Source organism: Onychostruthus taczanowskii, unplaced genomic scaffold (genome assembly GCF_017590055.1).
Source record: "Onychostruthus taczanowskii isolate IOZ18803 unplaced genomic scaffold, ASM1759005v1 scaffold21, whole genome shotgun sequence".
Lineage (NCBI taxonomy): Eukaryota > Metazoa > Chordata > Aves > Passeriformes > Passeridae > Onychostruthus > Onychostruthus taczanowskii.
Genome location: NW_024499351.1, coordinates 6,398,649 through 6,415,645, shown reverse-complemented (window position 1 = coordinate 6,415,645; position 16,997 = coordinate 6,398,649). Strand labels below are relative to the sequence as shown.

At 35.6% G+C, this 16,997-nt stretch overlaps 1 protein-coding gene across 1 annotated transcript in view; it reads left to right on the top strand.

The window, feature by feature from the left end:
- TTC27 (tetratricopeptide repeat domain 27) overlaps positions 1 to 16,997 on the top strand; it is a 112,999-nt gene that overhangs the window by 44,374 nt on the left and 51,628 nt on the right. Inside the window, exon 10 of the mRNA XM_041404470.1 lies at positions 13,763 to 13,876. Within this exon, the coding sequence (XP_041260404.1) occupies positions 13,763 to 13,876 (114 nt within the window). The remainder of the gene's footprint in view (positions 1 to 13,762; positions 13,877 to 16,997) is intronic.

The following is a 16,997-nucleotide window of genomic DNA, read 5'->3' as shown; positions in this document are numbered from 1 at the left end:
GTATTGTAGTGTGTAGACTGCTGAACCATAGAGACCATTGTAGGCAGAATTCCTGTGGTGCATGTTGGCATTCAAAATGGGGAAAAACCAGGTAAACAGGGTCCTGTAGAGCCCTGTCTGGCATTGTGTGGTTTTTCTTTTGCTGTGTCTCACTGTTCTACAGACAGCTGTTCTTACAGACTGAAGGCTGGGAGAGTGTTTTATAGAACTTCTGTAATTTGTTCAGACATAGATGAATAATAAAGTCAGTGGCAGCCTTACTATAAACCACTGGTCTAGGCATGTAATTATTCCTGAATTTTTTGACTGTGCCTGTTAGAGAAAAAAAATGTGGTAGCTGATTTTTACTAGTTAACATCATTGTAGGACAGGTTCACAAATGGTACATGTGCATTTTATAATGTAAAAGTTGTCTGCAACTGTTAATCTTCTTGTGCCATTGACTAGTGTTAAACTTAAGAAATTATGAAAACATTTAAATTCTTTTCAAGAAGATAATTTACTGCCTTCTAGTGAGGCTGTGAAGGGAACTTTTAATGCTTCTGTATTGTTTTGTGTAATTTTTATGGTTGTGCTCCAAATCTGTCTGAGAGCAAGTATTTTTGCTACCCTATATTCTCTTCCTGAAAAAGATTCTCAGTTAAAATATTTTGAAGATAATTGTTGTAAATGGGTATTTGTGCTGAAGTTATCATTGTAGAATTAAAGATAAAAGTTGCTGTTAGAGTACACATCTATGCAGTATCAGATAACAATATATAAAGCAGCATTCTTCCAGAGGCTGTTGATAGGCCAAATAAACAGGAAGTATCACTGGCAGTCTGTAGAAAAAACCATAGTGGTGAGCTCATAAATGTGAGCAGGCAGGCAGAACAGACCAATCCCACCACCCTGGGTCAGTTGCATAAGGATGCAGGATCTGTCAGGCCTAAAGAATTTTTCCAGTGATCTGGAGTTTTGAAAGCAGTGTGAGTTTGCCCAGAAAAGTTCAAGCAAGTAAAGCAGAAAAAAGGGAATGGGAACCTTAATATGTAGGTTTACCCATATTTTGCTGAGTAAGAAGTACTACTTAAAAAAAAAAAAAATTACCAACCCAAATAAAGTATTGAAAAATGATGGGTTTTGTCTGTAGCCACAGGCAGTAGTAACAAATGGAAAGATTAACAGTCATGATGTCTCCCTGAAGAATAAATTTCTATCAGCAGAGGATGAGTTAACCTGTAGCACTGTCTGTTCCAAAAATGCTCTTTATCAGAGGAGAGTTAAGGCTGAAGGGGGGGTAGAGCATGACAGGCAGAGGATTTAGGAGGCTACTGTGGTAGTTTGCAAGGGGAGTAGGATTTACTACTTCTCCCACATGGCCGATTTTAACAAGTTAGAAAACACCCTCCATTGACACAGTTTTTCTAAATTTCAGCCTTTTTGTCAGTTGTTTGCTTTGTTTGTCTTGAGATTAAATAGATTGCAAGTCTGCAGATAGCTTGTACGATTGCATACAGTCCTGAAATTATCTATCTTTGAAATATAATATCTAGCCATTGTCAAACTAGATTCACTATTTTACTACCTGTGCAGAGAAAGAAAAAAAAAAGCTGTTCTGGTTTTCAGGTTATAACCTCAAGATCACATGATGTATTGAGAATCTTGTCGCAGATGGTGAAATTACAGAGGCTGAGCAGATAAAACGAGAAATTTTAAATAACTAGGTAAATCCTTATCATTGGTACCAAAGAGTTAAAGTCTAGTCTTTTGTATCCAGAATTGTGATTTATTCCTGTTAAGATTGGGCCTTAGGAAATAAATACAGTACTGTGATGTGGCGTGGAAGTCTGTACTTAAGCTGTTTCAGGAGTAAGTCCAAACCACAGACCTGAAAAAACAATGCTACTACAGTCAAATCTGGCTGAAGTTGTTTGCAGCATAACACAGAATAAGTGATGTGTTTGGCACAACAGAACAAGTGTCAGTCATACAGCTGGACTCCATTCTAAGTGAAAATGGGAGCCATATCTTAGGTGGTTTACCCTTCACTAGTCATTGAAAGCTGATTCCTTTAAATAAAACAGTATCTTCTTTTTTTTCATGACATTTCCTTTTCTTCTCTAGTTTCTTTCTTCTACTAAAAAAAAAATTGAGAACCTCCAAGGAAAGCTTACGTCTGAACTTAAATAGTCTCTTAAAATGAAAATAAAAACGCAAACCAAAATTCAACACAAAAAAAAAATTAGGCAATAGCGTAAAAAAACCTCTTCTTTTATGTCTTAAATGGGGGCACAAAATGTATACCACTTAGTATCATAAGAGAGCATCAGGCTCTTAAAAACCTGCTAAATATCAGCTCAGCAATGTCTGTTAATCTGGAAGAAAACTTACACAATTCTGGACATCCAGGATACATCTGCAGTTTGGTTGTGTAAGTAGCACTGAACAACTAATTTGATTGATAATATCTTTGTACTGTTATTAGAAAGTAGAAAATGCTAAAGGGGTGAAAGCATTGAAACATTTTCCTAGCCAATCCTGATCTGAGTTGATCATTTTGTTGTGTATAAAATTACATGGAATTGTGGTATTTGTTTCTTCCATAGCTTTCTCTGCAAGTTATGTACCTGCATGCATGCAAGTTAAGTCACAGACTGCGTTATATGGAAGCAGAGAATCGTGTTCCTAACTCACTATAAGTCTCCGTACTTTTTATTACATTTTTGTTCCAGGCAGGCTAATATGAGCTTGCTTTTTTTGTGTTTCTGTTACATTTGAATCCATGAAAAGCTTTCTTAGAGTCTTTTGTTTCCACAAAAAAAAAAAAAAAAAAAAAAAAAAGGAAAATTCTCCAGTGAGCGTAGATCTTTGTATTCCTTTCACACAGCTCTTTTTGTGGAACATATGAGACTTCCTCTGAAAGGGAAGATTTCTCTAGTGCTTGTTTTCTCTGACCTTTTTCCCTGTGAATTATATCATGTAGGGGACACTGGGCTGTCATTCCAGTTTTATCTGCACAGCTACATTCAGAGCTAGCTGGAAAGACAATCATCATGTGGTTGGGTTTCTTCTACCTGACCAGAGATCTGTTTCCAGTACCCCCATGTTCATGTCAAAGGACACACTTTTATTTAATTTTTGTAATACACTCAATATTTAGATGTTTCTGAGTTGCAGGGTTATGGCGTGAGACAGATTTTCCAAGAGAAAACATAGAAATATCCAACTTAAAAGCTGAGGAAATTCTTGATGTGTAGTCAGAAGATGTAAAGACTATAAAGGGGAAAGGAACAGCTATGGCATTTCATATGCTTGGTTATGAACCTTGTTCTAACAGTGCTTAACCATTTCCCTTTACACTTCTGAAAAGTGTGGTTGTGGAGAAGGAGAGTGAGTTATTCTGACTGGTGTTCTGCATGTGAGGAAGTGTACATGGAATTAGAAGGAGAGAAAAGTTAACAGAACAACATATTTAGATCTGTTAGTAAAAGCAGCAGATCTAGACCTTTTCTATGACTCTTTTTGCTTTGTTCTTCAAAAATAAAATTCACTGAAGAGGCAAAAAGAACTTGAGATTATTCAGGTTTCAAATGAGATGGTGATGGAGAATGGAAAGAAGTTGGATGTTCTCCAACTCTTGTCAGGATGTTCTCCCGACTAATGTTATTTAGAAGAACCAAGAGCAGGGTAAGGCAGCCTCACTTTACTTGCATATTGCCTGTATTTCCTTTGTTAATGAAAACAAATGGAACAAAGAAGCTGTAAAGTCTGAGGGTATTTTCTTTTGGGAAGTCATCCTTTCCCAGTCAAGATTTTCAGCTGTATAGTCAGCTTACTGTGCTCAGTCTGAGTATTGACTAACAAAGGAAAAGATTGCTGGTGAATAATGTTGAACTGTGGCTGAGAAGAGGCTGTGTTGAGTTTTTCCAACCACAATTGCTTTCTTTTAAGACAAGGTATAAGAGATGGCTGAAGAAAGATAATGAAGTGTCTTGCTAGTTCTAATAAGGTTGGTAACAATATCTTTGAGCAGATAATAGAACTAACTTCCAAGATTTCCTGCCTGATTTTTTTTTTTTTAATTCCCTGAACTTCTAGGTACTACAGAAGTGGTACACAAGCCAGCACAGTTTCCAAGCTGATCTAGCATAGTTGCCTAGAAGCAAGAATTGTCCCTTTGCAAGGTAGATACCAGAAGGAATAAGAGCTACTGCTTAAAACAAGTGCCATGGAGGGAAATCTATTTAGAATGATAAGCAGGACAGAATATGAGGATACCAGTGGGTGGATGTTATCAAGACTTACCCATTTGCTGCAGAACACTATTCAAGTGGGGTAAAAAAAGCTGTGGAAAATACAGCTGAAGTGAAATTACATTAACCTTCATGTTTTGGGATATTTCGTAAGTGTTCTGAGAAAAAAATTTATTCCAGAATTGTCTTCTAACTCTTGAATTGATTGAGCGAGCTACGAAATAACTCTTATATTGCATTTAGTGTACCTTCAGATGTGATAAATTCCAGATACAATAAATTACAGAGGGAGAGTCAGTCTTGTCGACTAAGATTAAATGATACACTTGAGAACATTAAATTGCCTTTAGGTAAGTGCAATATAATTGCTGCTCTGTTGAGTCTAGGATTCATTTCTAGATCAGTCTAGTATAGTGTAAAAAAGTAACTGTTTACCCAATACGTTTCTAACATTTTGCATTATAAAGTGTGTATGGACAAAAAGAAAAACGAAAACTGAAAAAAGTAATCAGTATGTGTGTGTACACATATGTTTCATTTAAAAAAAACCTCATAATTAATATTTTACTCCAAATCCATTAAATTATCCAAGCTTCTGAAATTATGTATATGAAAAAACCTCATTCAAACACATTGAAGTACATAGTAATGCAAAAAAAAATCAAATAGTGTATTATTGCTTTAGTGGTAGGAGTCAACAAAAGGTACTCTGTATTTACAGTGATGTAATGTTATAATTTGAGTGCTGAGGCTACCAGACAAGACTAGACAAAGTGAATTTTAAAAATGCCATTCTAATTAAACTAGTCCCTTGATGCAGATCACTGATGGTGTTTTGGCCTCGCTCTTGACTTTTTAACACCAAGAGGTATTTCTAATGGCTGTGGTTAAGAGCTTTAAGCCTAGCTCTGCTAATGATCAGCTAACACCTGTTGTGGTCAAAAGCTGTTTTAGTTCAACAGTCTCAGGATTAGTTTTATGGACCAAAATAAACCCTTGTCATACAGTTGAGTGAATAACTTTAGATTTTGGGGAAAAATATGCTGAATGTGTGGTCTAAGCCTACTGAAATAGATGGAATATTAAAGCAGTACTGGAAAATGGTACTGTGCAAATGCTGATATCTCAGCCAAGTAAATCTCAGGAAGTAAATTTTCTCCTCTGTCACTTTAATACTTTCAGGATTTCTGCCTGTCTCTCTTATTTGCCTAACAGACAGTCAGAGAATTTTTAAAATCATGGTTACTTCAAGAGACCTTAAAGAAACCACAGATGATCACAATTGACTCTGTAGCATGTTGTCTTGATGTAACAACTCACTGAAACACCGAGAGACCTAATAAACAAAAATACAGAACTTCTGCTAATGCACTTCATACAGGCTCAAGCATTGCTTTATTTTTTGTTTTGTTATTACAGTGCAAAGGTCTTGGCATAATGCTCTAAAGGTGCCGGGTAGAATTGGTTTTAGATGCTGTTACGTAAGAAAGTATTTAAGACCAAACCAACTAATAACACATTTTTCTCATGCAACACTGAAATGAAACACTAACAGGACTTGGAATAATACCTGAAATATAATTAATTAGAAGTGTATAATGCAAGTTGTCATGTTTGCAAAGAAAAAAAAATGCAAATTATCCTTGTCTTGCTAATTTTGCCCTAAGACTGTTAAATCAATTAGTAATCTGTAACTCTTTGCATATTGTTAGTTTTTAAGTTCCAAGCCATATGGAAAAAGATAAAAAGACGCTTTTTAGGTTGCACCTAAAATTGCAGTCCGTTTCACAGAAAAAGGCAGAAATTTTGAAGACAGTTGCTCATGTGTCGATGTGACTTCTAATTTGCAGGATTAGTTGATAATATTTTGATTTTTTCTGGTCCAAAATTGTTAGAATGACTGGAAGTGTAGGACAGATTTCCGTGTTTAATGAAAGTGTGAAATTAAAGAGATGTATCAAGGCATATACAGCATGGGATTTGATAATTGTTAAACATACCAACAGGGCCTTTGATCTTTGTTTAATACCTGAGCAGTGCTTTTGACCTTGAGGAGGAAAGATGTAGTAGACTACAATACACATTGGTGTGAGTATTCCTTCTGTTTAGATAATTTTAATAGAAAAAAAGCAACCAAAAACCAATCTGCAAAGTCCGTTGGCTAGTCCGTGCTAGGAACAATTTTCTGCATAAATTAGACTATCTTTTCTTCTCTTCCTTCCTGCTAGCCACTAAACATATCCACTGTCATAGTATTTATGGAAGCTTTGCATTCTTAAGGTATAAAAATATTACTGTCCTTTTTTGTGTCCTGTATCTTGTTTGTATGGCTCTCCAAGGGCATAATTATGCCAAATAGGGTTAGAATTTATCAATTGGAAACAAGAATCATCTGGAGTGAAATCCTAATGTAATTTTTTTCTTGTTGGACCTTAGAAAATATGATGATGTTTGTAGCTAGTAAAATGTGACTGCAGAATATACAGCCTGATTGCTCATGTCTAAAGCAATCCTAAAGTTGCTAGAAATTATTTATCTGAAGGTTTGCTGTCAAACAAATTAACAGATGCCCCCAATTAGTTTTTCTTTCCACATTAGTATGTTGTATCTAACTACTGACATATGCAATCAAATATTTCTTGTTCATGATACTTAGAAAAGTGGGGAATTTATAGGTGCTCAAATTGCCATCCCGTGTAGTGGTGCAGATTCCAAAAATATAATTTTGGAATGTTGTCTGCAATGCCAATGATTATGGATGACAGAAGCTGGAAAGATAGGATGGTTTGAAATAATTTACCTCATCATCCTATTTGTTTGTTCCCAACTTAACCAGTGTTGTTTGTTTAGAACTATCACGTGCTTACGATGTTTTATATAAATTGGGGATTGTTCTGTGGATTCCATGAGTAGAAGTTCTCCTGTAGAGGCAGTAAAGTCAATAGGCTTGAATTTGATGTGTTTTGTTTTGTTGCTACCTCTTCCTTTACTGTCCAAGAGGAAATCTTCATTGGCTGTCAGGTTTTGTTTGAGTTTTGAACGTAAAGTGAAGTTGTCATGTGTTAAGGTGATACCCTCAGAGAAATGAAAAGTATTTGATGTATATGTTTAGGTATAGAAGAATGGATTTGTTTCTATCTGAACTTCAAATTATTCAATTTCAATAAAATGATGATTTATGAAGACACTGGAGGAACTCCCCTGTTAGTACAAGAAAATGATAGCATTAAGTCCTTGTCTGGGATGAATCAGATGGACATTTACAGATACACATTTTAGTTTATGGTCCCATTTCAGTGCAGTTGCATAAAAATGCATTTAGAGATTTACATACAGTAATTATGTCATTACACATAACGACAGAGAGAATTTGTGTATGAAAACAATGGAAAATAAGAAGGAATAGTCTTGGGGGTAGCATTGAGCTAAGGATAATGGTGTATCAAAGACAAAAAACTTTTCATTGTAATTGTTATTCAGTATTCTGCAATTTTGAATGCATTTTTAGATTTATTGGAAATTTCATTTCTGTGTATAAAGAGCATATGTACTGTGATAATTGCAAAATAGAGACTTTAAATACAGATACAAGGAGTTAAACTCCTTTAGCTGGTTGCTGAGCAATTTTTTGCATTAAAGTATTTATTCACCAGCACAACAGCATTCTGTGCTTAAAAGCAATCCTTTGTCAGGCACATTAAATCAGCTTAAACATCAAATACTACTTCTTGTCCATTTAACTATGCCTATTTAGAAAGCCGTAATGAATTTTAGTTGTTTATTGATTTGAGGGTTTGTGTGTGTGTGTGTAGTTATTATATTTTCCTCTTAATTTGTGGTCACTGAAGGATTGGTAAACTGTTGAGTGTTGTGATAAGAATAAAAACACTGCTAGGAGGAATTTGAGCTCGGTGAAACCTCAGCATCATACATTTGTTAGTGATGCCATATAGTCAAATCTTCTATTGATTCCTATGTATTTTAAAATCTTTGGGGTGGGCATGTACAACAGAATAAGTATGTATACTTCATTTGAACATACTTCATCTGTTTGAGCCAACAGGAAATTTTTACATGTTCCTACACTAAGCAGAAAAGCTAAAAGTGGTCATACTGACTGGCTTGTTCTGTTGCCAAGCCATGGTTCTGCTGCTTAATTGTAACTAGAGATTTGGTATTTTTCTTGCCCTCTTGATACTTGTGCTTTTCAGTGAAACATAAAAAGTGCACTGGTACTGGAAACCACTTAGTCACAAATGTGCTTTATTTTAACTTATAGGGTTCTAACAGAATTATTGTTTAACGTTACAAATCCCATTTCAACCAGATGCTGCCAGTACTACTGCAGATCATCTGTGTTTGAGCTTGGTTAGTAAAGGAGTTAATATTTTAAGGACTTTTCTCAAAACTTCTATTATTTTTGCATCTGTCTAGACCTTGGATTGCCTTAATCTTTCTTAGGCAATTAAAAATAATTCCATAAAGTTAATTTAGCTACTTTCCACTGCAGAGTTTTCTGTACATACTTTTTTCCAGAAATGCAAGAGGTATATTTTATGAGACACTATTCTGTTGAAAAAACATAGATTTAATGAAAGGAAGTTTTTCCACAATAACGTGGCAATATTCAGGTTTTTCTCTAAGTTGATTATTTTAAATTTTGTTTCATTTTGCTTTTTGGTTACCAGTTTAGTGCTAGGAGAAATTTCCAAAAAAATTCAAATTAAATAAGTGTCATTTGAACATAACTTTTTAGAAGAAAAACTTGCATTAGTTATACAAAAAACTTAAGTGTCAGATTATTTGGGTGAGAATAACATGTGGAAAGCAAATCACATTCTCCCTAGTATTATACTGATTTTTTCCTCTTGTTCTTAGTAATGAATTTCATAGAAGTTTTTGCCAATTCTTTGCTGTGTACATAGAAACAAATTAAAGACTTTTAAGTTAGCTTTCAGTAATAAAGTCATTCAGCAGAGATTAGCAGGTATGTGTACAAGGTAAATGCACATTTTCTCTGTTCTTGCCTTAGTCATACCTAGTGGGTTTTTTATGTACTCACCTGATTATTGTGCAGGATATAGAATGTGGAAAAGAAGCCGTGGTAGTGTCTCATTTTACAGCAAAGCACAGAATGAGTTAAAAGGTTGCCATTTTGCCCTGGGATGTGTTGAAGAAACAGGAGTTTCATGTTAATTATCTGAATAGGTTACTGCAAATCATCAAATAAAGATATGCGTGGTTATACGAAACAAGACTATTGATAAGTAGACATGAAATAATCCACATGAGTAATTTGAAAATCTTAATGTGTGGTTTTTGGGAAAAGTAAACAACAAAGCTCCTGAAGTATGTTAACTGAAATGAGTAATATAAGGAACTAAAAAGGAATATTTTTTCATTTTTTCCCCCTAAATCCTCCCCACTATTTTGTGCTTGTTTGTAACTTAAAATAAATTAGCAAATAACCTGGGCTGAATCTGAACTAAGGATCATGTCTTTGGAGGCATGGCAGAGGAACAGAGCTGTCCTCAGGGTGCCTCATGCCTGTGACTTCAGTTAAATAATTTCACCGCATCCAGGCAATTTGGCCAATAAGCAGAATATTTTTGGTTCACTGATGGGCAAATTCTTGGGAATTCCACAACTGGTTGCAATTGAAATTGCTTAGTTTACAAGTCAATTTTCAGATGATGCTCCATCATAGCAATCACAGTACTTTGCTAGTCTACTGATAGTTTATCAGTAAGCAAGCTTCAGGAGTAAAACATTAGCCTTACTGCATAGATTTATCATAAGGAAAAAACTAGAAAACATTAAAATTAATTAGTTGTTAACAAGAATCATCTTTACCTGTTCCCGGTTTCCAACATGTCTTACATGCCCAAGTAAGCTCTTCCTGACTTTGATGACAGGAAGAATTCCTATAGGAACTCCAACTTTTTAAAATAGTAGATGGAAGAAGGCAGAAGAGTTGCTTTGACCAACCTTTACCTTCTGTAAGTCATGACTGACTGATGCAGTTCTTTCTCTGTTTGTCTGACAGAAAGTTATAAGAGTGATCAGGGAGTCCTTCACACCTAGGTTAAGTTCTGAATACTGAGGCTGAAATTGTTTGTTAATGGTACCTGATTTTTGGGTTTGACAGAAATCTTTGGCTGGGTTTGATCTGGGTGTCATTACTAATGTCACCTATCTATCTCACAATTCAGGTATTGGAATCATGGAATGGTTTGGGTTGATAGGGACCTTAAAGGATATCCTGTTCTAACTCCCCTGCCATGGGCAGGAACACCTTACAGGAGACTGGGTTACTCAGAGTCCCTCCAGCCTGGCCTTGAACACATCCAGGGATAAGGCACCTAGAATTTCCTTGAGCAATCTGGAACAGGTTGCCAGGAGAAGTTTTTGTTCCAAGAACAAAACTTGCCTTTTGTTCTTACACAGCTGTAAGTGTTGTACAATAATGGATTACTTTGTTATTAAGACCTGCAGCATCATCTTGTTATTTGAATGTCATATAAGGAAGTTATATTGAATTAAATATTCTGGTTTGTGTAATTATTTGGTCATCTCCTTTTTTACATTCTGATATGATGGGAGAGGATGACATTGTTTGTAGGAAAAAAATGTGTGAAAGAATTGGAAAATGACTTTTCCCATGTGAAAATATCCTATTATGTGCAGAAAATGTTGCATAACTTTATTTCCTTTCATTTCTTCTCAGCCTGTCTAATCTTCCTGTGTTTCTCTTTCTTTATTTTATTGTTCTTTCCCTAAAGTAAGAACAAAGATGACTTGTGAAGGTTCTCAACAGTGGTTTTGCTTCAGAATTATTTTGTTAATTTTCTTACCTGCCCTTGATGCAGTATAAGGAACTTCCAAGTATGTTGACAAAAATTACATGTTCTTGACTAAGGTTATTTTTTTCCCCCAGATGTTTTATTTTAATCTGTAGTCCTATTAACTGAACCTAGATTTAGCTTCAGGTGAAAATATAAAGCTTTGGATCTTATGAGAAAGTATTTATTATCTGGAATATTTGGACATTTTGGGTATAAGATTAAAGCTTGCTTAATAGTTATGGTAAGATGTTTTGAAACTATTCTTTACAGCCTTTAATTACAAACATTTTTGCCCTTTATGCATGTATTGTTTCGTTTTTTTGTGGTGCTTTAAACCTTATAATTAGGCAATGAAAAGGTGAGCATTTGAATTCTGGCACAGGACTGTGAGCTCTGTATCAGTATAAAATTACAAGTGCTTCTTAAATGCAATCTGGGTCTACTTCTTATTGTCTTGTGCAGTTGCAATGGTTTTTTTTTTTATCAGTAAAACTGTTGGAAAAATTCAATTTTTCTTCTGTAATTTTACAGCAAGTATACCTTTCATTTTGTTTCATGAATACATTTAGAAAGCAGGATTGCTATTCAAAATACAGCTTGTCGTTGCTCCTGCAGAGGAGTGAAACGTCATTATCTCTCCTTGTCTTCCACCCTTTTGCTCTTCAGATTTCCTCCCTCCCTGTTTGACTTTATACACAGCTCATGCAGCATGCTTGCTTAAATCACCGCTTAGCTGGTGGTGTGGGAGGTGCACACAGAGACAGAGGAGAGGCTCTCCTGGGCTGCTGGTTCTCCTGCAGAGCCGGGTGCTGTGGACGAGAAACTTTGTACTCTGCCCTCCATGGGCCACTTGCTAAGGTGGACCGTGAGAGAACAAGGGCAGTAGTCAGACCTGAAAATGCCTTTAGGAGTGTTATTAGCCAAGACTGCAGTTGTCATTGTTCTTTTGCAAAATTAATACTGCTATCTACCACCAGGTAGCACAGAAAAAAAAAATCCCTTGAAATAAAAAATTAAATAGTATGACAGAATACTAATAGTGGAGAAAATGGGGAAAAGGATGACCTTTCCCACAAAATAAGCTTTTAAGGTAAAAGAAACGTTGTTCCAGTGTTTGCCTAAGCCATTCCTCATGGTGTTTGATTTAGCAGCTACCTGGTATGGCTACTAAAAAATAAACTCGGGCAGCAATGTCCTGTGCTAGGAATACCTTGCTTGTGTTTGTCTTAAGATGAAACTAAAATAGGTATTTGACTGAAGTTTGATGAGACAGGGGAGAGATAGCTCTCAGAACTAGGACATACATCAGTTAACAGATTTAGTGATTGTAGTTTGTAAAAGGGCACTTGAACATCTACAGAATAGAGAATGTTGTGATTGTCTTCCCTTAATTAATTCCAGATCCTCAGAATGTAGAGGACAGTATAGAAGCCTTTGGGTGCCTCTTAATTTAAGAGTGAGAAGTCCTGAAAGAGTCAATGCAGAGATTCTTGCACACAAAGGGTAGGATTGGTTGGTGTTTGGTTGTGCAAGCCTTCACACTGCCTTCATTTTTGCTTTGGTTGTTGCCTCTCTTCCTATTGTAGTTTTGTTTGGAGGATATTTTTTTAGATTGTCTCTTTCTGCTTTCTTTCCTTTGAAATCACTAGGGAAAACAAAACCAGACTACAACATGACAGAAATTTGTCAGGCATTAAACACAAACCATGAGCAAATTATGCTTTTTAATGCTTTGGGAGATGTTTGAGAGGAAAGAATAAAACCACTGGGGCTTTTTCGCCAGTCTACAAATATCTATAGACAAATATATTTTCTCAGAGAAGATGGATTGTATTTGCAGTGTCAATAAAATTAGCAAGGGAGCTTTCCTGCTGTCTCACTTTTCAGAAATGGTATATTCTGTCTAAAACCATACTGGAAAGAGTCCAGGCAGTCTGTAAATTATTAAGAGATACCAAAATTGTATTGGCTGCATGTCTTCTATTGGACTTTCCTGAAAATCAGTGGTTGGAGACTGGCACTAAGTTCCTGGCATCAGTGTAGTGTGTTCCAAGTGATAACTTAAAATTATTTTAGGAAAGCTGCTTACATAGATTATTCCGTAGTCCCTATACATCTACTCAAGTCAAAAATTCTTCCTGTCATTGTCAAGTCATGGCAAGTTCTAGATTAATTAATGTTCTTCAGATTTTTAGTAAATTCAACATTTTTCATCTGGAAGTGCTGTTAATGTGAGCATCAGGGAACCTTGCGTATGAAAAGGGGCCAAGAGAAAGCTGGATTTGTTCAGCCTTAGAAGTAGGATCCCTGCAGCTGTATCAGCTATACCCAGCTACCAGGAAAAGGCTGAGCCAGTCAGCCCAGGATGAAATTCTTCATTTTTCCTTTGATTCTGAGTAGCCACTTTAATTTGTGCAGTTTGGCCTATGTGCCATATGGGTACATGTAAACATAGCACTGCATAGCTGAGAAGGAGGAAGTGGTTTTGAAGGCCACATTTTATGTTGAAAATAGTTGAAGGTAATTTGTACAGCCCTCAGTTCATCAAATAAGTCCTTCAGCCACATATTCGACTTTCAGAATAGGAAACAGCCTTCATGCTTGAGACCACTGTTAAAGATTTTACTGTCTTCAAATGTCTTTAAAAGTGAAGTAATGACAAAATGTTCTTTTACTCTGCAGTGCTTGCTCTCCCAGCCAAAGTTCTGGGCCATTCAGACATCAGCCTTACTCCTTCGGACCAAACTGGAGAAAGGAAGCACTCGCAGAATGGAACGGGCAATGAAGCAGACTCAGGTAAGACTTCTAAGCTGCCATATTGTAATATAGGTATGTCTATATATATATATCTATATATATGTACATATATATATAATTCATATATATATATATATATATATAAAATTCAAACTGGCAGGAGTTAGGAGGTTATGCAGTTCCTCCCTGCAAACTGTATGAGATAATTTTCTAATTATATCTCTAAATTAGAGGCATAAACCACAAATCCTTCTGTGTCTGCTAGTCGTGAGATAAGCTTATATGTACAAGTAATGAATCATCACTTTCAACAGCATGACAAGTTTTTGAAGATTGAAATTAAAATCTATTTCTGTACTTGTTGGTTCTCACTTAGGATCTGAGCTGCACATGTAGATGTTTCTGAACATCAAGCTGCCACTGCTATCAAATTTTTCAATATTTTTTTTCTCAAATAAATCAGCTCTATAAAACACTGAAACTTTTAAATGTCATTGGTATTGTGAGAACAAGAAAACACATTCATGAATAAAGCAGTAATTTCAATTTACCATTTTGATGTGATAGTTGGTGATTACTATTTTTATTGCAAGTTTGAGGCAGTGAATATTTAAATAATCTCAGTCCAAACAAAGAGAAGATTGTTTTTTCAAATACAGAGGAGAAATGTTAAAATCCTGAAATGTGTCATCTAGTAGGATTTTTTTAAAATATATTTTTCAAAAGAAAGGTCTATAGGCCTTATCAAGTTTCTTTTAGATTCTTTTTTACCTTCACACTACAGTTTGTCATCTTTGTCCAGCTAAGTTGTCTTGTCACACATGAACAGCAGGCATTTGTCTATGTCTATCAGGCAACACTCCTGCTGGCTAAAACAGCCAGGAATGTAAAAAATTATCATTATGGCGCTATGTATTTAAATCCCGAAAAGCTGATGTTTCATTTAAAATCATTATGATGCATGAGTCTTTGAAGGAAGGCATTTTGGATGTGCTGCTGCATTTTTCTTTTGCTGACGAAGACATGGAGTTGCTGTAGAGGAATTTCCTGTGGTCATTCATTAGGAGACTGTCAGGGAAGCCAGGATTCCAAATCTGGGAGATGTAGAATGTGACAGCACTTGGGAAGTGATCTCAGGATCCTTGATGCCCTAAGCCATAAAAGAGTTGGAGTGCCTCCAACATTTTTGTCTAGCTTGATTAAACCTGAGTACTGGAAATTGTTGTGTTAGACAGTTTGACAGTCTCATGACAGAAGTCTTCATGAGGGGGTTCTCTTAGCAAGTTCATTTATCTGACTTCTCGTGCTGCAACTGTAGTAATGCAAAGGATTTGATTAGCATGGGCTGTGACATTGTGGGAGATGACCCCACAGTAGACACAGAATCTGTGGTTTTAAATATTTCCTTTAATCTTAATGCGTTTATGTTTTCTTCCATTAAGCATTCTAGTCATGTGGATATAATTGCGTATTTGTGTTGATCTGATGGTAACAAGCTCAGTTTCCAAAAACAGTTAAAAGTTGTTTAATGTTTTATATGTGTTAAATTAATCAAATAACTTGACTAACTTTCCAGTAAAGATTTTCATTCCTGAGTTCCATCGGATCAGAATTTTTTTAATATCAGTGTTTCTAACAGTGCTAAGAAGGAATCAGAGAAGATACCATGAATGGTGTTATTTTCATACATAGTACAAGGAATTTTTGATAAATCATCTCCATGAAGATGCTGATGTATAATTTTCATTAGGATGCCAAAGAATGAGTGAATTCTGCAGCTACTTATCAGTAGAAAATGGATTTCAAACCCACAGAATTTTTATACAAATGGATTTAATGGGTTCTTGTTTTACAATTCATTGTTTACTAGTTCAGAGTGCTGTAGAAAGATTAGTTATGCTAGATTAAGGGAGGAGGGGTAAATGTGATTCTTTGCAATATCAATCTTCTAAAGGAATTATAAAAATTCTTGTAAAACAGCTTGAATAAGACATGGTAAATCTTCTACGTTCCTTTAGGGCTGTCTGAAAAGTGCATGAGCTGTAATAGGCTCTAACTTAGTGATGCTGGGACTCTCCTGCCTTATTCTACTCTAACTTTTCTTCCTTCCCTCATTTCCACCCTCACCTGCTCATGTGCTGGGTCTGCAGCTGATAAACATCATTTTAAATGAATATTGCTGAGTAGGCATGTGCTGCTTTTCAACCCTAAAGTGAACCTGGCTACCTTGTTGGTTTGTCAAAGAAAGCATTTTTCAACTGCTTTTTTTTGTAGGGCTGGCTATGTCTGTTTACATTATTTTGCTTGAAAATATTTGCATGTCTTTTTGAAATGAGAGCATATTGGTTGAAATCTACTGCCAGACTCCAAATATTAAATATATCTCTACTTTATGCCAAACAGTTTTCATAAATTTGCTGAAGTCTTTTTTTTTTTTTTTTCTAATTGGAAAACTTCAAGAGGAATTGGAATGATCATTTTCAAAACCTTTTTCTGATTATTTTAAAAATCTGAACTACTAATAATGCAGTCTTTGGAATGGTTTTTGAAATGATCATTTTGGATACTCTGGAATGTACTTCAGCCTAGTAGCTAACTGCAAGTGAGCCAATGATACTTTTTCTGGATGCTGCGGGTAGTCTCTGTCCAGTTTTTGCTTAAATGGGGTTTGGATCTGCAAAACTAAGGTTTTCTAAATTTCTAAATAAACTAAAGTTTTCTAAGATTTCTAAAGCCAGTAATTTTTTCAACCATTTTTCTAAGAAAAGGAAACAGCGTTTGAAAGCAAAACCAGTTCTTTTACATTCCACTAGAATATTTAATCATGACCAGTATAACCTACAGAGAAATGCAGATCGAGGTACTGCCAGGTAAAATGTGTCTCTGGGTGCAGTATGATATTTTTAAGGTTGTGTGATTGTTTTCCTTCCATTTAGGTGTGAAGGTCTAGGAGGTTTAGAAGTACTAGCGTGGAAAGAAAAATAGGAAGGAGAAAACAGGAACAAATGGGGATAGGTTTTTGATAGAGCAACAGCAGGTGTCTGGTTTTATCAGTTTGGGGATCTCCACCTACCTTTTATTGTAAGAAAGTAATTCAGAAACTATTAGTAGTGGAAGATGGGTTCAACTAAGCTGTTGAGCCACAAATTACTGCTGAAAG